A 26,504-nucleotide genomic window follows, 5' to 3' on the forward strand; every position below is an offset into this window, starting at 1 on the left:
CCGCCATCTTCCTCTTCCCTCAGAGAAGATATTTTCAAACGACATAAACGATGAAATATTACTATCCAAAATATAAAAAGAACTGGTACAATTCAACACCCCCAAAACAAATAATCCAATTAAAAATGGGCAGAAGAGGGGTGCCTGGGTGGCTCAGTTGGTTAAGAGTCCGACTCTTGGTTTCAGCTCATTAAGGAGTGCACTTGTGATGAGCACTGGTGATGTCCAGAGGTGTTGAAACACTATATTTTATACCTGGAATTAGTATTCACCTAATATACGGAAGTATTGAAACACTATACTGTACACCTGTATGTTAACTATACTGAGATATGATAATAATAATAATAAAATGATAATAACAATGATAATAATTATAAAGACATCTTGATGGTCTTTGGCCCATACTTAATCAGAATGATACTTAATTTACAACAGATGGGGGTGCTTACTATTCTACTTCAAGAAGAACTTGGGCTGAGAGACCTTTGTCCATTATACCCTTGTAGTTACTGAATATAAAAACTGTTTAATTCAATTTCTCTTATCTCATTGAGATATAACTAGGACAGAACTTTGAATTTTCAAAAAGGTCATGTCAGTAAAAGTTTATTCCATCTCAAATTTCCCTTAACATATTTTCTTTTATTCTTTCAATTTTTATATTTAACTGTGATTGGATTAAAGTGTTTTTAGGATTACGGATTATTAATTCCATAGAAAGTAATAGTTTCTTCTGCCTGCAGGAATGTTGATCTTGCTCAATCTTTTCCCCCCCAACAAAATATCATGTAAGATGCCCAAGATCACTCCCACTCACATAGAAAGCCTATTCACTGCCATTGCTCCACATCCCTGGGCTTCAAGTGTGCAGATCTCCCTGCTTCCCTCCCCTGAAATTCCATTTCTTTCCCTCACTCTGTGATGATGCTGATAGAGAGTCTCCCCATCCTCCTCTCCTATTCTGAACACTAACTGGTTTCAGGAAGAGGTTGTCTTCTGGAGGCATGTGGACAGTGCATTTAAGAAACTTTGATGAGTGATTTTGATGTACCTGGTGTCGCCATAGGCTCTGGGACATAAATATTAAAAGAAAATCATTATAAATCTGAGGCTGCCTTCTCAGATGTGTGAAGAAGATTGAGTTACTATTTTTTCATTACTGAATTTAATTTCCATTCTGAGTTCATATTCCTTAAGGAAATTCCAAGTAATCTTAGCATACTCAGGATTTTTCTTTTCCTAACCCTCATGACTAGGCCTAAATTTTCAGAGACTTTGTAATATCTTGATGTTGGCCAGGCTGACCTCCAGGTGTTGTTACCTGTCCATGCCTGCACCTGCCAAGATGTGTATTGTTGTGTCAGATTCTGGCCACAGACCACACAGGACACAGCCATCATCTCTCATTTCATAATGAAAGTGCCTATATAAGCTACTATTGTACTTTCCTGGAAGGCACATTGGCAATTTGGCTGTCATCCCAAGACATTCTGGAAACAAGAAACAAGACCAACCTAGTCTTTCTTCTGTGTTGCACGGTATCTTCCTTTCATGCTGTGGCACACTCCCAAATTCCCAAAACTTTGCGGGGATATTATTTTCCCTTTCAAACTGGACTTGGAGTGAATTGTAGAGTGGAGCACCAGCCTTTCCTCAGGGAGTCACCCACGTCTATGCTGTCAAACATTAGTCAGATGCTCAACTGCTCAGAATTGCCCACTTGGTTAGTGTCACAAACTACCATGTCACACAAAGAGTTGTTCTGATGCTGGGGTACAAGCTAGAGCTCCATGGCCCAGTCTGGGTTACCATGAAAGACTTTCATGGAGGAAATGAGGTCTAAGTGAGGCTTGAAGGATGAGTTGGAATGAGCTGGGCAAATTGGAAGAAGGAAAAGCCTTCCAGGTCAAAAGGAGATCATGAACAAAGACAAAAGAATGAAGCAGTTAGGTACATCTGTCTTTGGATCCTCAAGTAGATCTGTTGCTGGAACAAATAATGCAAGCTCAGTAGTGGTAGCAAATGAGGGGAGAGGCCCATTAAGTGATTCTTGAAAAATCCATTGAGCTAAAGGGACTGTGCCATCTAGGGGGCACTATGTAGGGGACTGAAGCTTGTAAAATGACCACAGAATTTATAATCTAAAGGATGACAACATGAAAAGAGAAGACTAGCACCATCCCAGCCCAGGTCACGATTGGCAAAAATTATGTATGTCCATCAATTTTTCTCAGAATAATGGCAAAAGTAAGCCTTTTAATGGCTTACTAAACCAGACATGACCTGGCCTGCTGAATCCTTCCCATGCCCTCACATCCCCCCTGTGCCCTCACCAGCTGATGTGTCTCTTCCTCTGGCTGCAGTGCTCCCCTCGCAGATTCCCTTATGCCCTTTTCCTGACTTCCTTAAGAGTTTGCTGAAACCTCATCTCCAAGACAGTGTCCTTCCTGACCACTACTTTCAACGTTCTAGCGTCTTACCTCCACCAGCAAACCTTTTATCCTTCATTTACATTCCAACATGCTATTATGCTGCTTGCATGAAAAATAGGATCACACTTAAAGTATTAATTGTGTCTCCTTTGTTTACTGATGTATGGCCTACATCTGGAAGTACAGGCTTATAAATAATATTTAGTCACATGAATTATCAATGACTTTTAAAACCTTGGATATTAAGGGGTGCCTGTCAGTTAAGCATCTGACTTTGGCTCAGGACATGATGTCACAGTTCCTATGTTCAAGCCCCACATCGCTGCTGTCAGTGCAGAACCCACTTCAAATCCTCTGTCCCCCACTCTCTCTGCCCCTCCCCCACTTGTGCACACACACTCTCTTGAAAATAAATAAACATTAAATTTAAACAAAAACCTTGAATATTGAAACCTGAACACTGAGTAAATAGTTGTCGAATGATTAATAGAGATAAGAGATGGCATTTTTAGGTCTGATATTGGAGTCAGGTGCCTGTCTTACTAAAGAAGGGGGTACACTCCAGGGATGGGAACAGGAAAGAAGCTCTACTTTCCCAGAAGTCACAACATTAGCTTAGAATAAAATTCTGTTAAACTCCAAAATAGGAACTCACTGATTCTGTTGATATATATATATATATATATATATATATAATTTTTAGAGAGAGACAGAGAGCATGTGAGCGGGAGAAGAGCAGAGGGGGAGAGAGAGAGAATCTTAAGCACTGCATGCTCAGCACAGAGCCATCACAGGGTTCCATCCCACCACCCTGGGATCACGACTTGATCTGAAATCAAGAGAGGGTCACTCAACCTGCTGACCTACCCAGGTGCCCCTGTGTTGATAGTTTTGTACAAAAAATTCTGAGCTCAGCCCTTATCTCATTAAACTAGACACAAAATGAATTTCGGGGTCATTTATTTTTCAGGCTGATTGCTTTTTTACAAAATGCAAGATTTTGACAACTGTACAAATTGCACAAATTTACACAAGGAAAATTAAAAAAAAACAATAAATTGCTTTAATTATATAGTTACATTAATTAAAGCACTTATATGTATTAGGTTTTCAATTAAAAATTCAGTTGGTTTAGTAGCCCCAGAACCTTAGCACTTATATTTCTTTTTAATTGAATCAATAGAGGTTTAGATGCTCCAACATAAATTATGGATCAATACTAAAGTGTCTGAGGAAAGAAATTACTCTCTGGATGGCTGTACTTTGACTAGATTAAACAAACAAAAACACCCTGCTTTCTAGCGGGTGAAAACAATGAACACTCTGAGTTTACTTTCTCCTCTAGTCTTCTAGAACTCCTCAGAATAACTTCTTTGAAAATTAGAAGAGATGTTTGTGACCTCAGGTGCTGACTATGATTAAAAACACTTCCAAATTTATCAAGAGAACCCTCTGCAACTCACAGAGTAATTTGTGATTCCTCTGGACAAATCAGAAAGTTCACTGTGCACAAATGGGTTTTTTCAGTCCTTGGGGATGAAGCAACCCGCCCCTCATAGCCCTGGATCCAGGCAGCTGCATCCAGCTGGAGCCCATCAGAGGTGCCTCCTGAACTGCTGAGGAGCTCAGACTCAGTAAGTCCCCTCCCTGTGTGCAGCTCTTGCATGCAGGGAGAGACCTGGCCATTCTTTGCAGGAATTTTGGTTCCTTAATCCTTTCTTATGTCAAGTACATTTTCTGCTGAATACTTTGCCTGTGCTTAAAGGTAAGTCTCCTTTCTCTGTGTTTCTGCACCCACACTCCTGTATCCTTTTCTTTTTCTTATCGTTTCTTTACTATTCCATTTCCCTCATCAGTCTTTCTTATTCCTCTTTTTATTTTGCTGAATTCTCCTGTCATTGCTCTTCCTTTATAATTCTCAGTGTTGTGATTAAAATTACTTATTATTTCTCTTACAGTCTTCAAACTTATCTTTTATGTTAATATTTGTATTTTTTTAATTAATCAATATTTTTTTGTTTATACCTTTACTATCTTCCATCTTTCGTGGTTGTTCTCAAAAGTTCTCATTTATCACCCCTTGATTAATTTTTTTAAGTTTATTTATTTTGAGAGAGAGAGGGAGAGAGTGGGGGACAGGGGCAGAGAGAGAGAGGGAGAGAGAGAATCCCAGACAGGCTCCACGCTGTCAGTGCAGAGCCTGATGGGGGCTGGAACTCACAAACCATGAGATCATCACCTGAGCTGAAGTTGAGTCAGACATTTAACTGACTGAGCCACCCAGGGGCAGGCACCCCTCAATCGTTAATTTATTTATTGTTTTTGCAATTCTATTTATTTTAATTTTTTTTTACGTTTATTTATTTTTGAGACAGAGAGAGACAGAGCATGAATGGGGGAGGGTCAGAGAGAGAGGGAAACACAGAATCTGAAACAGGCTCTAGGCTCTGAGCACAGAGCCCAATGCGGGGCTTGAACACACAGACTGCAAGATCATGACCTGAGCTGAAGTCGGACGCCCAACCGACTAAGCCACCCAGATGCCCCATTTTGCAATTCTATTTTAAATGTACTCCTGACTTGCTCCCTGCTTTTCCTCTTCTCTTCTACTTTTGACATTTCATTTCTTCCTTCTTTCACTCCCTTCTGTTAAGTGCTTATATTATATTCCTTTCTATAATCATTTACATTCTTAACATGAAACCATTTCATGCATTACTACCATCTCCATCAGAGTATGAATGACCACTCATACCTATTCTATTCTGACATATATGCTAATATTCTAAGATCCAAAATTTTTGAATATTCAAACTAAGTTTTTTTGCTCTGAATCTGTCCTGTATATTGTCCCTCTCAATCACAATTCTTCTGAATCTCTTTTGGAAAACTTATTAATAAGTCACTAAAAATAATTGTATAAACCCATTTTGTATGGCAAAAAATATGAAGATGTATGAAAATCAAGGATTTTACTTCAGTCCAGACCTCACATATTTTTTTTATGTAAAATTCAGATTCAAAAACTAACTTGAAACATAAACAGCTGCATTTATTTAAGAAGCATTTCCAGTAAAAGTTTTCTTCTCTCATTCTTATTTACACAAGTTAGTATAAAGTTATGTTGTGTTTATTCATTCTTCTTTCTTTTTCTCTTCTTACTTCAGTCTACCCTTTCCCATCTTTAGTGTCTGCTGTTGGTGTCTCCTTTTCTTCCTCTCTCTTTATATCATGCCCTCTTCTCTTCTTGCCTCCTCTTTCCTTTAAAACTCACGACTCCTTACATTAACTGAATATTAGTTTTTTTAATTCATTTCTCCATTGCTTTCCACATATGGTAAAAACCTCCTTTCCTTTTATTTTCTCATTCTTGTCTCTATTGTGTTGGTGTCATTTCTCTACTTTCCATTGCTTTGTCATAATATTTCTCTACTTGTGAGTGCCTTCTGATTTTTAGATTACATAAATTTATATCCTTTTTGAGTTTTACTATTTCTTACCGATCATGCTGAGGAGAAAAGCCTCTTCCTCTACCCTCTTATGTTGGTTATGAGGGCCTGCAAATTAAATCAATAAAAGAAGAACAAGAGAAAAAGCAAAAAAAAAATTATTCACATGCTTATGGGAGTTCATAAAAGAAGTAGCTCATAAATGGCTAAAATAGGAGTTCATATACTCAACCTCAAAAAAAGAAAGAGGGGAGAGAAAGGCTTCTATGGTAAGAATAAATGGGTTTTGAAGAGAACAAATAAAAGATAAGAAATTTGTATAATCACTTTTTATGCAGGTGCAAGTAGTATTTTCTTTCTTTCTCAGGACCATAAAACACCATCAGAGAAGGGAATTTATAAAAGTTTCTTTCTCAGTCGTTCCTGACTTTAGTGATAAAGGAAAGCCTCTAGGAGGCTTATTCCTGCAGCCGTTGAATCTCAAATGTGTTTGCTCTAAAGTAATATTCACTTGGGAGTTAAAAATAAAATAAAAATAAAAATAAAATCACATTAACTTGGAGAATTCAACGGGTCTCCACAATACTATCTAAATTATTCTCATATCAAATTCTTACTTAGAAACCAAAGCTTCTCACACATTATTCTTTTTTCTTGCTTTCCTAAAATTCCCCATTTCATGTTTTTTAATTATTCTGATATGTATCCTAATATTTTTTATTTATTATTAGGCTTCATTTTTTCTACAATCCTTTCTCTGTGCTTTTTTATTTGCACAATTTTCTTTATTTTCTTGCTTGTTTTCAATTGTATTTTTTTTCTCTCTTTCCCTTGTTTTCTTTAGCTGATTTCCCTGCTGGCATGCCACTACTCTCATCCTTTTGTCTTTTTTAATTCTACTTGTACCTTCATATTTATTATTTCTCTTTACCTTTCCACCTTGATTAAACATTGTCTCTTAATTTCTATTCCCTTTCTCTCTATTTTCTTTCATCTCTTCCACTGATCTATTAATTTATTTAAACATTGCTTTTTATTTTATTTTTATTATTTTTATTTTTTATGTTTTAGAAGTTTTTATTTAAAACCAAGTTAGTTGTGGCACCTGGGTAGCTCAGATAAGCGTTGGACTTTGGCTCAGGTCATGATCTCACAGTTTGCGGGTTCCAGCCCCACATCATGACTCTGTGCTGACAGCTCAGAGCCTGGAGCCTGCTTCAGATTCTGTGTCTCCCTCTCTCCCTGCCCCTCCTGGGTAGCGCACTCTCTCTCTCTTTCTCTCTCTCTCTCTCTCTCAAAAATAAACATTAAAAACAAATCTTAACACAAGTTAGTTAACACACAGTGTAATATTAGTTTCAGGTGTACTGAGCACTTCCATACAACATGCAGTGTTCATCACAAAAATATGTGCAATTTTTACTGCCTTGTTTTCCTGTTCATGTTTCTTGCCTCTTGTCTCTGATCTCAAAAACAAAATTTACATACAAATTTTCCAAGTCAATGTAAGAAAGTGATTTAGATTTTGTGGGCAGTTGCAATGAGTTTTAAATATGGTTGACATGTGGCACTTCATGATATTGGGTATTCTGATTTATAAACATCCTATGTGCTACTACTATTTCTGTCTTAACAGTTTTCAATTGACTTCTGCAGTTTATTATAGAAATTCTCACATAAATTTGAAGTTACCTCACACTGTTATTGTCATCCTAAATCTTATAGTTTCTAAAATTACATTATCTATGGAAATACCTGTTAAAATAAGTAGCTGTGCTACCTACTGTAATATTTTTCTCTAGAGTTTTAAACTTATTTTCAGTGTAGACCATATTATCATCAATTAATAAGAACAATCACATTTTTGGTTTTTGGAATGCTTATCCTTCTTTTAATTCTTTTCCACATATGTTAAGAGCCCCAATGCAATAAAAAACGGGGACATAATAGGCAGTGCACTTACACTTCTCACTTAAAAGAGAATTAGTTGGGTACCATAATTTATTGTTTGTTCTATGTTTATATTAGCTATCTTTCTTGCATAAATTTAAAATCTTCTTTGTATTTACAATATACGATAGGGTTTTATTTTGTCATAAATGCATGTTAAATATACATGAGTGTACCTTTCTTGCTAAAATATCATGTGCCTTTCATGTTTCAGGCATTAGTATGGACAATTATGTTAATAGATTTCTTAAATATAAGGCATCTTAGAATATCTGAGAAATTTAAAGTGTTTATGATATATTATTCTCTTTATACCTTGGTGTATATAGCTTACATTATTTATATGTATATTTATATACATTATTGAGATGAAATTAGCAAAACATAACATTAGCCATCTTATTTTGTGCCATTCAGTGGAACCTACATTTGCAATGTTGTGCAACCACAGCTCACATTAAGCTTCGAAACATTTCATCACTCCCAAAGAAAACCACAGAATCCCCAGTCACTCCTCTCTCCTCCCTCCCTCCATTCCCTGGAAACCAATGTCTGCTTTCTGTCTACAGATTTATGCATGTTTGGATATTTCATATAAACGGAATCAGACCATGTGTGACTTTTGAGTCTCACCCCTTTCACTTCTTTGTGAACTCTCTCATGAGAGTGTGGGCATATCTTGACTAGAAAATGACTGGTGTCCCATATGGGTTCTAATTTTCCTTAGAATGCAATGGTCTCACATAAAATTCTGGAAATTAGCTGAAAATATCTTCCATATGTCTTGCTCATCCTCTAATAGGATAGGCTGTTTCACAAGGTGGTATGATGGGCAAAGAGCAAGGCTTGCCTGCAGGCATTTATCAAGAGCCTGGTTGTGTCACATTTACCCCACACTGACTTGCCAAAGTGTGTCAAAGGCCAACCTATATTCAAGGTGCAAAGGAAAAGGCTATCTCTTGATTGGAACCACACATCCCATTACAACGAAAGGAAGAACTTACAGACATTTTTCTAGTCCAGCACTTCCCGGGATCAAGAGCAACTGAGATGTGAGAAACTGGAGACAGGGAGTAAAGGTGATTAGAGGCGTATCCCTCAACAGGAAGAGAGCAATGACTTAAGAAATGTGCAAGAAAGGCAGTACATTTGCATGTGGAGGGAAACATTTTTTTATAAGGCATGAGGTAAAGGAATAACAGAAGAGAGGGTCTTAGCAAGAAGGAGAGTTCCAGATTTATTGCACAAGTGGATGGATTAGCTATAATTAGAAACATAGACAATTCATTCACAGTACCAGAGGAGAAGGGTGCTTTTCTCAGCAAGGATATAAAAAAGGTATGATGTAGTGGTGGGATTATTTTGAAGGAGTCTTTTCACTGATTTCTTTTCTAAATGAAATATGAAGTTCACTAATGGTTGAATGAATAAATAAAATAAAGTTATACAGATATAGATAGATGATAGATAAAAGATAGGTGATAGATAGATAGATAGATATGATCAATGGAATTCATTGAATACAATGGAATATTATTCAGCCATTAAAAATAGAATTCTTGCATCTGTGAAAACCTGGATGAACCTTGAGGACATGATGCCACATAAAATAAGTCAGAGCGTGAAAAACAAGCCCTGTATGATCTCAGCTATATGTGCAATCAAAAAATTTAAAACTTATCCCACTGAATTTATAGATAAAAAGAACAGATTGGTGTTTGCCTGAGGTGAGGTTCAGGAGATTGGAGAAATAGCTGACATGGTAAAAAGGTACAAAGTTCCTGTTATAAAAGAAATAAATTATGGAGCTATAATTTGCAGTGTTATGGCTATAGTTAGTAATGGCTATAGTTAGTATGGCTATAGTTATAGTAATAGTTATGGCTATAGTTAGTATAGTTAGTATAGTGTGTATATTTGAAAGCTGCTAAAAGAGTAGATCTTAAATGTTGTCATAACAAGGAAGAAAATTTATAACTATGTGTGGTGATGGATGTTAACCAGAATTATTGTGGTGATCATTTTGTGATATATACAAATATAAAATTTTATGTAGTACACCTAACACTGTCATACTACTACACATCAAATATATATCGATAAAAATATGCAACATGGCATCAAAACGACACTGGCAGAGGGGCGCCTGGGTGGCGCAGTCGGTTGGGCGTCCGACTTCAGCCAGGTCACGATCTCGCGGTCCGTGAGTTCGAGCCCCGCGTCAGGCTCTGGGCTGATGGCTCGGAGCCTGGAGCCTGTTTCCGATTCTGTGTCTCCCTCTCTCTCTGCCCCTCCCCCGTTCATGCTCTGTCTCTCTCTGTCCCAGAAATAAATAAAAATGTTGAGAAAAAAAAAAAAAAAAAAAAAAAAAACGACACTGGCAGAGCATATGTTGGTGTTTTGAGAATAGAGAAAATGTTATTAAATAGTGATCAAGGGAAGTGAGAAAGTGAATACAGTAGAAATGCTATCAAAAATTTCTATGTGTTCTGGGAAGAGAAAGAAGCCCACCGGACTTAGTATTGAGGAATTTGGTATAACTTCACATACACTGTTTTATGTTTTTCTCCATCCATGTTTATCTGACCAGGATGCCATGGACGAGGAAAAATGCTAGATTTAATGCAAGTTGTCTTTCATGTGATGAGGAGTGTGAAGTGGGGAAAAAAAGGATGGAATCACATATTTTTGCAGGAAGTGATTATAATGCTGGCTTGTGGAAGTTTAGGTAAGGAGAAGTTGTGACAAAGTTATGGAGAGTCAAGATTTTCAGACCCTGATGATAACAAAGTAATATTAAAGTCAAAGATTAGATAGACTAAGTGGAAATAGCTGGTAATAGGGCAATGTGAGGCTTGAAAATGACATAATAAGTTTACTATATTGGTAATGACAACAGCTAGTGTGTAAGCAAAAGAGAGAGGAGGGGGTCGCAGGTGAGCCAGGAGTGTTGGAAGAGAGGAGATCACAAATGTCAGAGACTGAGGCTATCATGCTAACCCATTGGCGTGGATCTACAATCACTAAGACATAACATGGGTTGAGTTGGGAAGTATCATACTAAGTCAGGAGCCATGGAGGTGGGTGACTTGAGTCAGCAGATTATTTCTACAGGCACTGTGATGGATATAGACTGATAGCAAATGTTTCAAAGCTGGAGGGATGGAAAATTATCTGCAAATGCTAGTGATCAAAGAGAATGTTGTTACATACAAGCCTGGTAAAAAGGAGTGGAGGGGAGACAAAGATTCCACTACCTGAGAGAGTCTCAACTGAAGCAGTGGCTTCAGGGTAGAATGAAGAAATGAAGTGAATTTTCAGGATGCAATGAATTGACCCATGTACTGAAATATATTTACTGTGTACATTGGTAGGATATTGGAGTTGGGGAAACATGAGCAGTAGGGTCAGAAAGAGGCATTTACAGAGCCTGATGGTAGGATGTGACTCTGGGGATGGAGTCTTCTTCTGATGAATGACAACAAAAATGATGAATGTCGGGGTGCCTGGGTGGCTCAGTCAGTTGAGCGACCCACTTCAGCTCAGGTCATGATCTCACGGTTAGTGAGTTTGGGCCCACATCGGGCTCTGTGCTGACAGCTCAGAGCCTGGAGCCTGCTTCAGATTTTGTGGCTCCCTCTCTTTCTGCCCCTCCCCCACTCACACTCTGTCTCTCTCTGCCTCTCAAAAATAAAGAAAACTAATAAAAAATAATAATAAAAAATGATGAATGCCAACTATAGTAGCAACATAATAGTTGACATTAAAATACATTAAAATTTTCTGTGGTTCATGACAATAGATTGAAATGCTTTCAAAATATAGAAATGAAGTTCAGAACATATACATAGAACATAAAATCGTATAAATATTGTTTTTAATGCATAAATATTTTCCCTTGGGAAATTCAAGTTATTTTTGAGAAGTTTTTTTTTGAGAAGTTTTTTTATAAATAAGCATGTTTGTCTTAACCCTAATGTTTCTGTGAAGTAACTTTTACAATTCCTGACATTTACCTCCGAAACTGATTATTAATTTCCTCAATATTGTTACAGAACATTCACACAATCTTCTGCTCAGAGTGATCATACATCATGGAATCTTCTTAGAGTTCTATTATTTCCATTAGGCTTAAAAATCATTTCAGTGCCCTCTTGAGTTGTGGAGGAGACGATCCATAGTATAAGAGCCAATTATTATAATGATTTCAAATGAGCCTATTTTAGGAATGTTCTTTCTGTCTCAAACTGGAATTGGTTTTATTGGAAATACATTGCTAGTGGTGTTATTCATCAACACGTTCTTGCCCAGCCCCATACAAAGAAACCTATAAACTTGATATTTACCCATTTAACTTTATCTAATGTCATGACAATTCTTTTCAGTGCAATCCCAGAAATAATGAATGCCTTTGGAGTAAGAAATTTCTGGATGACATTGGTTGCAAGGCAGTGCTGTACCTATACAGAGTCACCTGGGGTCTTTCCCTCTGCACCACATCTTCCCTGAGTATTTTTCAAGCCATAATTATCATTCCCAGCAACTCTAGGTGGGCGGGGCTCAACCCAAAATCTCCTCATACATTTTTCCTGTCTTCTTTTCTTTCTGGATCACCAACATGTTAATCTACATCCATGTCCTCATAAGTGCTGTGGCCCCGTACAACACTACTGGGATCGGACAAGTGTTTTCTCTGACATAGTGGGAAAAAGTCTGATCTCCTTCCACAGACTGCTTTTCTAGGGGGCAAGGTCTTATGAGATTTCCTGTGTATGTTCCTTATGATCTACTCAAATGTGTAGCGGTAAAGTTCCTCTTCACACATCACAAGGTAATCCAGCATCTCCACAAGACCAGCCTCTGCCCAAGACCCTCTCCTGAAACCAAGGCCACCCACACAATCCTGGCACTGGTGAGCTGCTTTGTTTTCTTTTACTGGACTATCAGCTGCCTTACTATTTACATAATGTACAGCTATAATGTACAAGGATTACAGAACATCATTATTTTTTTTCTCCTGTTGTTTGCCAGCGATTTTTCCATTTGTGTTGCTCAAAAGTAATAACAGATGATCATTTCTGAACTGTGCTTTTGTAAATATGAGACGGTTCTCTCAGAGTCTCGAACACCCTCACACACTTCTCAGATACAAAGGGGCATGTGATTAGATGTTCCCACTCCATAATTTTAGTGAGGTAAAATTCTGAGAATGCATTAATAATTTTTACTTTGGGAATTTCTTCAAATCATCGAAGTGAACAGAGAAAATAAATGATTAGATACATGTAATGAAATGTTTGGAACTGTTGCACCTAGCCAGAGCACTCTTTGTCCTTTCCTAAAATTATTGTCAAAAATTCATACCTATGATTACTTGGATACCCTTATTTCTAAGAGTTCCTCCATAATGAGACATATCTATCAGTTAAAGTACAGTAACTACAATTGCTGGATTATGCTGGACTGCCTTCACTAGACAAAAAATTTTATATCTGCACTGTTGTATATTTTGGATCCAAACAATGCTTGAATTTACCATATGCTGCTGATTATGTCTAGTTTAATCATGGAGTGTGATATATAAGTGTACATAACCATGCTCCCTTCACTCTGTGAATACTGATCACCATTCCCCAGAGCACAAAAGTATTGCCCATTCTCAAATACTTCATAAAACCCCATGTTACCTTGTGTGTGCACAATTTTGTATCTATTTACATCACTAGAAGTATTTCTTGAATTCTTACACATTCTATTTTGTATAAGCATATTGTTGTGTCAATAGCTAATATTTTTATGTGGGCAGTGTTATACTTTTATCAAAGTACTTAGCAATTCTTATATATCACAGAATGATAAATAGAAAATTAATTTTTTCTTGAAAACAGTCAAAATTCTCAGTAAAATTCTCATAAACAATTTTTAATAACTGCCTCAAATAAATATAAAGTTAATCTGATGAAAAAGTAGTAAGCTTCATGCTAAAAGTGCAGCTGCTCTCAGCACATTTGTGACTCTTACAGCACAGACCTCTGTGCTTCAAAGCTCCTTGGGAAAGAGAAAACTGGGGGTTAGAGCCAGAATACAAAGATTTACTAATTATGTAACACAATTCAACTACATTCTTTTTACAATAGAAATAACTAATGCATGAAGACACTCAAAGATTGAAATTAAAAAGGAAAAAAAACTACAGTAGGCTAATTGACATAAAGCTAAATTAAACATATAAAATATGAGACAAAATTATGTGGTTATGATGGAGATAACTATAATAATGATAAAGGGATAAATTAACTCGGAAGAAATATCTGCCCTAAAATTGAATACAGTTAGAATAATAACTCCATAAAAATTTAGTTCTTTTAGACTCTGAACTTAGGTGACCATCAATTTAATATAGACTGCTATACAAATAAGGTGTTATACATAAACCTAGTGGTAATGATGAATCAAAAGCCCGTGTTAGATACAGAAACAATAAAGAGAAAGAAAGCCAAGCTTAACATAAGAAAAGCCAATAAACCACAAAAGAAGAGAGAAAGAGAAGAAGAGGGCAGAGCTACCAAACAACCAGAAAACAATGAACAAAATGACAATAAGTACATGTCTATCAATACTTACCTTAAATGTAAATGAGCTAGGTGTTCCATCAAAGATACAAGGTGACTAAATGAATTTTTTAAAACACCCATCTATGTGTTGCCTATAAGAGACTCATTTTGGACCTAAAGAACCATCAAGGTTGAAAATGAGGAGCTGGAAAAACATATTCCATTCAAATGGAAGTTAAAAAAAAAGAATAAGGCAGGTTAGCAATATTTTTATCAGACAAAATAGACTTTAAAACAAAGACTATAGCAAGAGACAAAGAAGGACACTCCATAGTGATGAAGGCATCAATACAACAAGAGTTTATAACAATTGTAAATATCTATGCACCCAACAGAGAAGAACCTAAATACATAATGCAACAGTTAAAGACTTATAGGGAAAAATTGACAGTAATAAATAATAATAGAAGACTTCAACACCCCACTTATATCTACAGATAGATCCTCCAGGCAGAAAGTCAACAAGGAAACGGTGGTTATAAATGGAACACCAGACCAGATGGACATAGCAGAGATATGCAGAACATTTCATTCAAAAACAACAGAATGCACATTCTTTTCAAGTGTACAAGAAACATTTTCCATAGTAGATCACATATTAGGCCACAAAAGCAGTGGCCCTATAAACTTAAGAAGATTAAAATCATGTTGAGCACCTTTTCTGATGATAACAGTATAAAATGAGACATAAACTACAAGAAAAAAAACTGGGGGAAAAAAAGATGTGAAGATATGCAACATGCTACTACACAATAACTGGATCAACAAAGAAATCAAAGAGAAAACCAAAAAATATGTGGAGACAAATGAAAATGAAAACTCAATGATCAAAAATCCTTGCAAAAGCAGTTCTAAAAGGGAAGTTTATAGCAATACAGGCCTTCTCTAGAAACAAGAAAAATCTCAAATAAACAACCTAACTTTACACCTAAAGGAAGTAGAAAATGAAGAACAAATAGTGCCCAAATCTAGTAGAAAGTGGAAATAATAAAGATTCAAGCAGAAATAAATGAAATAGGGACTGAAATAGAAATAGAAAATTTCAATAAAACCAAGAGCTGATTCTTTCAAAATACAACAAAACTGACAAATCTCAAGCCAGACTCATCAATAAAAAAAGACAGAGGAGTCAAATAAATAAAATCAGAAATGAGGCAGGAAAAATAACTGACACACAAAGGATTGTAAGAAAATATTATATGTCAACAAACTTTTCAATCTAGAAAGAATGGATAAATGTAAACACACACACACACATTTCTAATATGAACCAAGAAGAAATAGAAATTTTCAACAGACTGATTATTACTCATGAAATTGAATTAATAATAAAAACAAGTTTTAACAACCAAAAGTCTGGATCTATACTCTGAAAACTATAATATGTTGAAAGAAATTGAACATGACATAGTCGAATGGAAAGATATACCATGCTACATAAATTGCACATATGAGTGAAATCATATGCTATTTGTCTTTCACTGACTTGCTTCACTTAGCATAATACTCTCTAGCTCAATCCACTCATTGCAAATGGCAAGATTTCATTATGGCTGGTAATATTCCATTGTATATATACAATATTCCATTGTGTATATATATTCCATTTTATGGCTGGTAATATTCCATTGTGTATATATAACCACATCTTCTTTATGCATTTATCAGTTGATGAACACTTGAGCTGTTTCCAACACTGAGCTATTTTAGATAATGCTACAATTAAAATAAATAGAGAGAGGCAAACCAAGAAACAGACTCTTAACTATAGAGAACAAACTGATGGTTACCAGAGGGGAGGTGGGTGTTGGGATTGGGCGAAATAGTGTATAGGGATTAAGAAGTACACTTGTGATGAGCACTGGGTGATGCAGGAAGTGTTTCAGTAAACCTGAAAGTAATATCACACTGTATGTTAACTGGAATTTAAATAAAAAGTTTTTAAAAAGAGTTGATTAGTACATACAGTCCAAGAGATTCCAGGGGCACATATGCACAGTGAGACAATTATCTGAAGAAGCAGCAAGAGGGTGATCATCTTCAAGTCAAAGAGATAGGTCTCAAAAGAAATCAACCCTACAGGTACCTTGCTCTTGGACCTTCAACCTCCAGAAATGTGAGAACATAAGTGTATTTTTCAAAAAAATTACACACACACACACACACACACACACCATGCTAATAGATTGGAAGAATTAACATGTTTTTTAAATTTATTTTATGTTTTATTTATTTTTAAGACAGAGAGAGACAGAGCATTAGTGGGGATGGAGCAGAGAGAGAGGGAGACACAGAATCAGAAGCAGGCTCCAGGCTCTGAGCTGCGAGCACAGAGCCCGACGCGGGGCTCGAACTCACGAGCTGTGAGATCATGACCTGAGCCGAAGCAGGACGCTCAGTCAACTGACCACCCAGGCGCCCAGAAGAATTAATATGGTTAAAATGTCCATACTGGGACACCTAGGTGGTTCAGTCAGTTGAGCTTCCAACTCTTGGTCTCAGCTCAGGTCATGATCTCACAGTTGGAGGGATCAAGCCCAGAATCAGTCTTCATGCTGAACATGGAGCCTGCCTGGGATTCTTTTCCTCTCTCCCTCTGCTCCTCTGACCCACTTATTCATTCATTGATTCATTCTCTCTCTCTCAAAATAAATAAATAAACTTTGAAAATTAAATAAATAAAATGACGATACTACTCAAAGCAATCTATACAGTCAATGCAATCTTTGTCGAAATTCTAATAGCGCTTTTCATGGAACTAGAACAAGTAATACTAAAATTTTATCAAAACCACAAAACACCTTGAATAACTAAAGAAATATTGAGAAAGAACTAAGCTGGGCAGCACACAATTCTAGATTTTAAGACATACTACAAAGTTACAGTAATTAAAGCAGCATGCTACTGGCAGAAAAATAGAGAGATGAATGGAACAGAATAGAGTGCCCAGAAATAAGCCTGAACCATATGGTCAATTAAGGAGGCAAGACTATATGATGAGGAAAAGATAATCCTTCCAATAAATGGTTTTGAAAAACTAGACAGCTGCATGTAAAATAATGAAATTGGAGCACTTTCTCAAGCCATACACAAAACTAATGGATTAAAGCCTAATGTGATATGTGAAACCACAAAATTCCTGCAGACATCAGCCTTAACAACATATTTATGGATATGTCTTTTCAGGAAAGAGAAAGAAAAGTAAAAATAAACTATTGGGCTTACATCAATATAAAAGCCTTTGCACAGTGAAGGCAACCATCATCAAAACAGAAAGGCAACCTTCTGGATGGGAGAAGGTACTTGCAAATGAAATATCAGATAAGGGGTTAATATCCAAAATATACAAAAAACTTATGCAACTTACCACAAAAACATAAATCTGATTTAAAAGTGGGCAAGAGACAGCAATAGCACTACTAGGAATTTACCCAAGGGATACAGGAGTGTTGATGCATAGGGGCACTTGTACCCCAATGTCTACAGCAGCACTTTCAACAATAGCCAAATTGTGGAAACAGCCTAAATGTCCATCAACTGATGAGTGGATAAAGAAATTGTGGTTTATATACACAATGGAGTACTACGTGGCAATGAGAAAGAATGAAATATGGCCGTTTGTAGCAATGTGGATGGAACTGGAGAGTGTGATGCTAAGTGAAATAAGCCATACAGAGAAAAACAGATACCATATGGTTTCACTCTTGTGTGGATCCTGAGAAACTTAACAGAAACCCATGGGGGAGGGGAAGGAAAAAAAAAGAGGTTAGAGTGGGAGAGACCCAAAGCATAAGAGATTGTTAAAAACTGAGAACAAACTGAGAGTTGATGGGGGGTGGGAGGAAGGAGAAGGTAGGTGATGGGCATTGAAGAGGGCATCTTTTGGGATGAGTACTGGGTGTTGTATGGAAACCAATTTGACAATAAATTTCATATATTAAAAAAAAGAATAGTTAATGCATGTTCTCAAACTATTCCAAAAAAAAAAAAAAAAGAAAAAGAAATGGAAGAAAAACTTCCAGATTCAATCTACAAGATCAGCATTACCCTAATACTAAAACCAGATAAAGACACTACAAAAAAAAAAAAGAAAAGAGAACTACAGGCCAATATCCCTAATGAACATGGATGCAAAAATTCACAAAATACTAGCAAATTCAATCCAACAGTACATTAAAAGAATCATTTAAGTTGATCAATGGGTTGCAAGGTTGTTCAATATTCGCAAATCAATCAACATGATACATCAAATCAATAAGAGAAAGGATAAGAACCATATGACCATTTTAATACATGCAGAAAAAGCATTTGACAAAGTCCAACATCCATTCATCATAAAAACCCTTAATAAAGTAGGGTTAGAGGGAACACACCTCAAGATCATAAAGGCCATTTATGAAAAACCACAGGTAACATCATCCTCAATGGGGAAAAACTCAGAACTTTTCCTCTGTGGTCAGGAACACTGTCACCACTGTTATCAAACATAGTATTGGAAATCCTAGCCACAGCAATGAGACAAAACAAAGAAATAAAAGGTATCCAAGTCAGCAAGGAAGAAGTAAAACTTTCACTATTTGCAGATGATATGATATTCTATGTAGAAAACCTGAAAGCCTCCACAAAAAACTGCTAGAACTGGTAAGTGATTTCAGGTAAAATAACAAAATATAAAATCAATGTACAGATGCATTTCTGTTGCATTTCTATACACCAATAATGAAACAGAAGAAAGAAAAAATTAAGGAATCAACCCCCATTTACAATTGCACCAAAACCATAAGATCCCTAGTAATAAACCTAGCCAAATAGGTGAAAGATCTGTACTCTGAAAACTATAGAACACTGATTTTTTTAATGTTTGTTTATCTTTGAGAGAGAGAGACAGAGTGCAAGAGGGGGAAGGGCAGAGAGAGGGGAGGACACAGAATCCAAAGCAGGCTCCTGGCTCTGAGCTGTCAGCACAGAGCCCAATGCGGGCCTCAAACTCATGGACCACAAGGTCATGACCTGAGCTGAAGTCAGACACTTAACCGACTGAGCCACCCAGGCACCCCTAGAACACTGACTCTTAACTATAAAGAACAAACTGATGATTACCAGAGGGGAGGCAGGTGGGAGGATAGGTTAAACAGTTTATGGGAATTAAGGAGTGCACTTGTGATGAGCACATGGTGTTGTATGGAAGTGTTGAATCACTATATGTACACCTGAAACTAATATTACACTGAATATTAACTAACTGGAATTAAAATAAAAACTTAATTTAAAAACACAACTACTTATAGCAATAATTACTAAAATGTTGTAATAGGAATATGCTAAAGACAAAAAAATTAAAAATTAAAAAAATAAATTGTTATTGCCTTTTGGCCAGACCACCATCTTCCAATAATTCGCCAAAATGACCAACACAAAGGGAAAGAGGGGAGGCACCCACTATATTCTCTAGGCCTTTTAGAAAAAGGAGTTGGAGTTGTTCCTTTGTCCACATATATGTGAATCTACAAGAAAAGTGATATTGTAGACACAAGGGAATGGGCACTGTTCAAAAAGGAGTGCCTCACAAATGTTAACATGGCAAAACTAGAAGAGTCTACAGTGTCACCCAGATGCTGTTGGCATTGATGTAAACAAACAAGTTAAGGGCAAGATTCTTGCCAAGAAAATTAATGTACATATTGAGCATATTAAACACTCAAAGAGCTGAGATAACTACCCGAAATATGTGGAGAAAAATGATCAGAAATCGGAAGAAGCCAAAGAGAAAGGTACTTGGTTTCAACTGAAAGGCAAGCCTACTCCATCCAGAGAAGAATACTTTGTGAAAACTAAAGGAGGCTGAGCTGCTGGAACCCACTTCCTATGAATTCATGACATGGTAAGTGTTAAAGAAATACCTCAAGACTATTTAAAAAACGTGAAACATTGGAATTATCATTTTATAGATTAAGGTAATGAAGCATAGAGGTCTCTTACCTTTCCTTAAAGGGATCTGCAATTACTTACCAGTGACTCTGCATTAGACAAAGGAAAATATGCAAATTTGAAGGGCCAGTCTGGGAACTTCTAGAAGTCATGTGATAAATAGAGTTTGGGCCAAATCCATGTCAAAGTTGGTCTAGTGCATGCATAGATTAATTCTGTGTTTATTTCTCCTGGTCTTGAATACACAGTTGAAGGAAATATTCTTTCACATAAATGCATATGGAAGGAGAGCTAATTTGGCAAGAAAACCAAGTTGAAGCCCCTAGAAGTATTTCTCTATAGTAAAATCATAGAGAAAACCAGTATTGCAAGTCTGGTAAAAATTGCAGGGATTACAACCATCATTAAATATAGGAGAGGGATCATCACTGTCCTGTTTCCATTTAACTTGCTTGTTTACCTAATGCCAAGGCCACTGGGTCTTGTGGAACAAATATAGATTACCTAAAGTTAATCAGGAAGTTACAAAAATTGTAGCTTCTGTGGAATATTTGGCATCTTTGCTAGAGCAAATCAACACAGCTCCTTGTGTGGAAAATAAGAATTTCTCCATATAAATCAGCAAGGATTGTCAAAAACAGTACAATTTCACTTGAAATGGACAGCAGTATATTTTTATCATGTTTCCTCAGAGGTATCTCAACTCTTCTGTCTTCTGTCAAAATATAGTCCATAGAAACCCTGATCAAATAAAATCTTACAGTACATTGTGCTGTCCACTAGACATCAGGCCAGATGGATCTGATATGCATTGAATTGTGAGTATCTTATGCCTTCATAAAATACATGCATGACAACAGGTAGGAGATAGGACCCATGAGCCTATCATTTCAAGGAAGAAATGCAGCATTCATTCATGTAGAGCATGAATAGATATCCCCTAAATCTCCTAAAGTGAAAAAAAGGTGCTACACTTGAACAGTTACCTGTAAGAAAGAGTCACAGCAGTGGCTGAGCCACTTTGGATTTGGAATGCAAGATATGCCATATTTGGTTACGTTGCTCCAGGCTTTCCCCTCCCCCCCCCCCATTAGTCCACATGACTGTCTCAATGCTGTATGGAAAATACAGGCTACAGTAAAAGCCAGTCTTCCACGTGGGTTTTAAGGACTAATAGATCCAACTCCAATGTTTCATAAGTTAGGGCAAATAGGGATTCTGGGTAGATCCTCTGAAAAAGCCCAATAGGTAAATAACACAAAAAGTCTTAGGGTTTTAGTGCAAAGTCATATCCTCTTCTGACATTTTCTTTTCAAGAAACAAATCCCAGATTGTTAATGGGCCCTGAGGAAGGTATATATAGAGAAGCTTCTAAGAAGAGGCACAGGAGGTGAGAATATTTCTGAGTATGTGGGTGGATATCAGTCAGCCTCTTTCTTCAGCCACTCCAATAGTTATTCAGTGGGCCTGTGTATAAATTGGCAGGGGGGCTGGGAATGGAAGCTATGCACAGGCTCAGTGGCATAGATTTTTCCTTACTATGTTGATCTGCCTACCACTAGATGTGAGGGCATTCACTGCAAAAACTAAAGTTTTACATGGAGCCCTATCTGTCATTTTCTGAATCCTCAAGCTATCTTTCTAAGGGCAGGTTTATTCCAACATAAAAATTTTCATCACTGTAACAGGACATATTCTACATATGGATTTGCCTTCCTTCTCTGCTATGCTTCTGCATCATTATCTGTGGACTTAAGGAATGCCTCATTCATCATCATGGTATTCCACATAGCACCCTTCCAAGCTCATTTCAACATAACAAAAATGTAACAATGACTTCATGTCCATAAAAGGCATTGTTCTTTCCGTGTTCCACAATATCTAGAAGTAAGTACCCTGGTAGACAATTTGGATGACCTACTGAAAAAAATGTTATCTCATCAGCTTTGATGTAACATCCTATGGGTATATATATCATGTATTATATGCTTTGTATATCTAGTATACTTTTTCCCCAAAGAAGGAATACATGGGTCTGGGAATCAAGGAGCAGAAATGAGTGTGAATACTTTCATCAGCTAATATCCCACTTAAGTTTTTCTTTCCATCCCCACAACCTTAAACTGTGCTGCTCTTGAGGGCTTATTTCTCAAAAGATAAGTGTGTTAACAAGAGGACACAATGGTTATGACCTCACCTGGTGTGGTGGGCCCTCATGCCATGACTCCATTGAACTGACAATTAGTTAAGAGTATTGGTTTTTTATATGGGTTGCATGTATGCAACCCATGTATAGGATGTGTTGCATCCTATACAATGAGGATAAGAAACACTATGTTTAGAACCCAAGGAATTCTCTGGGTAAGTCTTAGTACTGCCATGTTTGATAGCGTCATTCAAAAACTATGACAGTCCAACAAAGGCTCATAGCTTCCAGAAACAAAAGGTTGGTAGACCAGGTAGTGTTTGAAAGCAAAAATAACATGAACTGGATCATAAAATCATGTGATTGAAATCAATACCAGCAGTGGTCTCATGACTCATTACAGGAATGAAGACTGTGGCTGTTATGGATATTTTTATGTCTATATTAGCCAATTATTTTCTATTCTATTTATAGACCATCAACCCTGAGAAGTTACTCAGATGAGATGAAAAGTACAGTGGACAGTCCTGAAATAACGGGCTTGAGATGGACACAAAACTTGCAGGACATGTGGCCCCCTTGCTGGAGAGAGGTGGGGAGTTGCCTATGAAGGTAAGGGCCTGAATTTTCTATGAGAGGAAATATTCATAGAAGGTAAGAATGGATGCAGAATGTAATAAAGATTAATGGTAACAACCCTAAGCGTATTGATCTCCAGATACAGTTATTGCCCTTCCTTGATCTATTTAGTTTGTGGTGGGGTAGAGTGGGGATGGGATGAGGTGCTAATGAACCTGCAGGCTGTATTTCCTTGGTTCCCATATCCATAGAATATCTGGGGAGAGAATAAAGGGATAAGGTGAGCTAGTAGCCCCTCCAAGTCCACTTCAGCTGGCACCTCAGGCAGTAGTAGAGGAAGGCTGCTCCTGTTCCTGCAAGAGTGGCCTGCCATGTTGGTTGCAGTTTCTTCCAGATGACCCTGCCCCTTGGGTTCTTCTAATACCAACTCTCCTTCTATCTTAAGTCTAGGGATGTTAGCAACTTCATACTGTTACTAATCTCAGGGTTTCCTCAGTATCTCCTGTTTGGATTTGCAGTTTTTTTATCACTTGTGTCACCAATGCTCTGCATTAAATGGCCTCCATTGTAAATATTTAAAGTTGTTTCTATTTTCCTAGTTAGACCCTTTCTGACACCGAGTGATCACTGGCTTCATAAAAACTCAAATGATATCAATTTACCTACTGTCATGAATATGTGGCCTTCATAAGTGTTATGTCTTTGATCAGAACATCCATAATATTTATTTCTCTAATTTAGGGCTTCTCAACCTCAGCGCTGTTGACATTTGGGACTGGATAGTTCTTTGTTGTAGAAGACTATCCTGTGCATTGTACAATATTTAGCAGCATCCCTGGTCTCTACTTACGAGATGCCAGTAATACCTCCCTCCTAGGTTGTGATCACCAAAAATGTCTCTAGACATTGCAAGCATCCCCTGCAAGAGTGGGAGTGGTGCAAAACTGCCTCTTGTTGAGAACCACTGCTCTAATTGAAAAGCTGTTAAAACACTACAGTTTTTTTTTCTCCCTTTGAAGTAATGATTTTTATTTGGACTAATCCCTGCCTATTGTGATTTAGTGTGGTTATTACAGTGGAGTTCAGTAGACATGGCTGCAGCTGGTCATATATATGATAATTTTATTTTCAATCTGCACCTTTAGTCACTTGCCAATACAAAATGCTCATCCTATAGAATGAAATGTTGCATGTAGCATTCTAAACTTTGACATCTTCCCATATCCATGCATTCATTCAGTCCATTCATTCATTCAACCTATTAATTATTTACAGAGTGTTAGGCTCCTTTCTAAGCACACGGATGAGCAATTTAAGAAAGTAATGCCTCCAGTCTATCGTAGCTGGTCATAATAGCATGACATCCAGAACCACATAAGAAAAGACTGTGCTCTTCTGAAAATGAGAGGGTGTTTTTCTCAAGTCTTGTTTTAATTAATGCAGACTTCCTCTTACAAAGATATGTCATTATACGCTGAGACAAACTTCAGAAAATTAGGATGCACTTGGGTCCCATATTAGGCCACAGAATTACTGAGCAACTTGTTAATGCCAATGTGGATTTGGAACCACGGATCATTGTTGTGTGAAAACCATTGGATGTAGCTGTGCAAATCAAGCCCCCTGACTCCTTTTGCTTTCACTTCTGTACTCAAATAGTGCTTTTTAATTCTGCACTTCTCTCCTATGAAAGTAAGCAGATAATTCTGTTTAGAATCTCATTGACATCAGTTGCCTTGTCTCTACTTAACTCACAGTTCTCTTTATTCAGTTTTTTTTGTGATTTTAAAATTTACAAACTGTCTTATAGCTCCAGCAAGCGAACATGTTTATTCTTATTATTCAAACACTAAATTAGATAAAATGTGCATGTCCTAAAGCCTTGCCTTGAAGTCATGGTACTCCTTTCAATTCTAGGAAACAGGATCCTTGGTATACTGTGTAGTCTCTGTCTACTTGATTCTTATTCTTTTTTCTTGTTCCACATATACTCATTCATGATGGACAAGTATTGCATTGTATGTTACTGACTAAATCCTCCATTTTCCCAACTGTTTTGATGATGGTATAGTGAAAGTGGTGATGGAGAAAATGAAGAAACTTCTATGGCCATGTAGCTGCTTAATAAATGTAGCAGAGTGATCATCGGTGCTATTGTAACATCTAGGAGTATGTTTGGTGGCATTTGAATAAGCTAGTAACCATGCATTGAAAATAGAAAAACATTAACAGTGGGACACAGAATTACTTGCCAGGGGAGATTGCCTTGGCCAGAGGTTCCTTTAAGGGATGGTTAGGTTTCCTTCTGGTGAGTCCCCACCCTGTAAAGATCCCAGGAATAGCTAGAGAAGAGCACACAGCAGATTTTCCAACCCCCTCACAGAAACATAAAACAAGCGCAGTTAAAGCAAGTACACCACAAGTTGTGTCGCCAGTGGTTGCCTCACCTTTCTTCCCATTCTTGATCTCCCTATACCTGCTCCATCCCCATCAAGTTCCTGACTGCTTTCTTCACATCCTTATTCCTCAGTGTGTAGACCAGAGGGTTGAGTGTGGGTGCAAGAATCATGTAAAGCACTGCCAGTGCTTTGCTCTGGTCCTGGGAGTAGTTGTCCTTGGGCTGCAGATACAAAAACATAATGGTCCCATAGAAGAGTGAGACTACTATTAGGTGGGAGGCACAGGTCCTAAAGGCCTTTTTCCTTCCCTCTGCTGAGCGCATTTTTACTACTGCCCTGGCGATGCACACGTAAGTGGTCAGGATGATGGAGACAGGCATGCCTAGGATGATTAGCCGGGCAATAAACATTTTAGATTCTGTCGGGCCAGTATCAACGCAGGAGAGTTTAACAATGATCAATAGTTCACAGAAGAAATGGTCCACACGCCGGTTTCCACATAGAGGCAGCACCATGGCCATTGAGGACTGGAGAAAGGAGTTAGCAAAACCAGAGGACCAGGAAGCTGCTGCCAGGAGGTGGCACAGCCTGGGGTGCATGATGGAGGTATAGTGTAGAGGCCAGCAAACTGCAAAATAGCGATCAACTGCCATCACCGCAAGGAGCACACACTCTGTGGAGCCAAGTGCCAAGGCCACCCAGTACTGGACCATGCAGCCAGCATAGCTGATCTTTTTGTTACCTCCCCACATGTTCACCAGCATCTGGGGCACAATGCTGGTGGTGAAGCAGAGGTCAAGCACAGAGAGGTTTCTGAGGAAGAAGTACATGGGTGTATGAAGTCCAGCATCCAGGATAGAGAGTAGGATTATGGCCATGTTGCCCACAAGAGTTATGGTGTAGAACATCAGGACAAAGAGAGAGAGGATCAGCTCTAACTTGGGCCGCTCAGAGAAGCCCACTAAGATGAAATCCCCACCTGTGCTCTCATTAGCTGTTTCCAT

General features: G+C 37.5%; 1 protein-coding gene and 1 pseudogene across 1 annotated transcript; one reads left to right on the forward strand and one right to left on the reverse strand.

Moving 5' to 3' along the window:
• On the reverse strand, window positions 1-26,504 carry LOC125175010 (putative olfactory receptor 2W6). Its single transcript, XM_047875262.1, has 3 exons — window positions 25,549-26,504; window positions 5,936-5,992; window positions 1-13 (listed from the first exon to the last, which is right to left on the reverse strand). The coding sequence occupies exon 1, from the start codon at window positions 26,502-26,504 to the stop codon at window positions 25,572-25,574; it is 933 nt and encodes a 310-aa protein (XP_047731218.1). The 3' UTR covers window positions 1-13; window positions 5,936-5,992; window positions 25,549-25,571.
• LOC125164091 (vomeronasal type-1 receptor 4-like) lies at window positions 10,426-13,002 on the forward strand (annotated as a pseudogene).

Source organism: Prionailurus viverrinus, chromosome A1, assembly GCF_022837055.1.
Source record: "Prionailurus viverrinus isolate Anna chromosome A1, UM_Priviv_1.0, whole genome shotgun sequence".
NCBI classification, from domain to species: Eukaryota; Metazoa; Chordata; class Mammalia; order Carnivora; family Felidae; genus Prionailurus; species Prionailurus viverrinus.

Coding starts and splice junctions, on each gene's coding strand:
- LOC125175010 (XM_047875262.1), bottom strand. CDS start 26,504: ATGGAAACAGCTAATGAGAGCACAGGTGGGGATTTCATCTTAGTGGGC.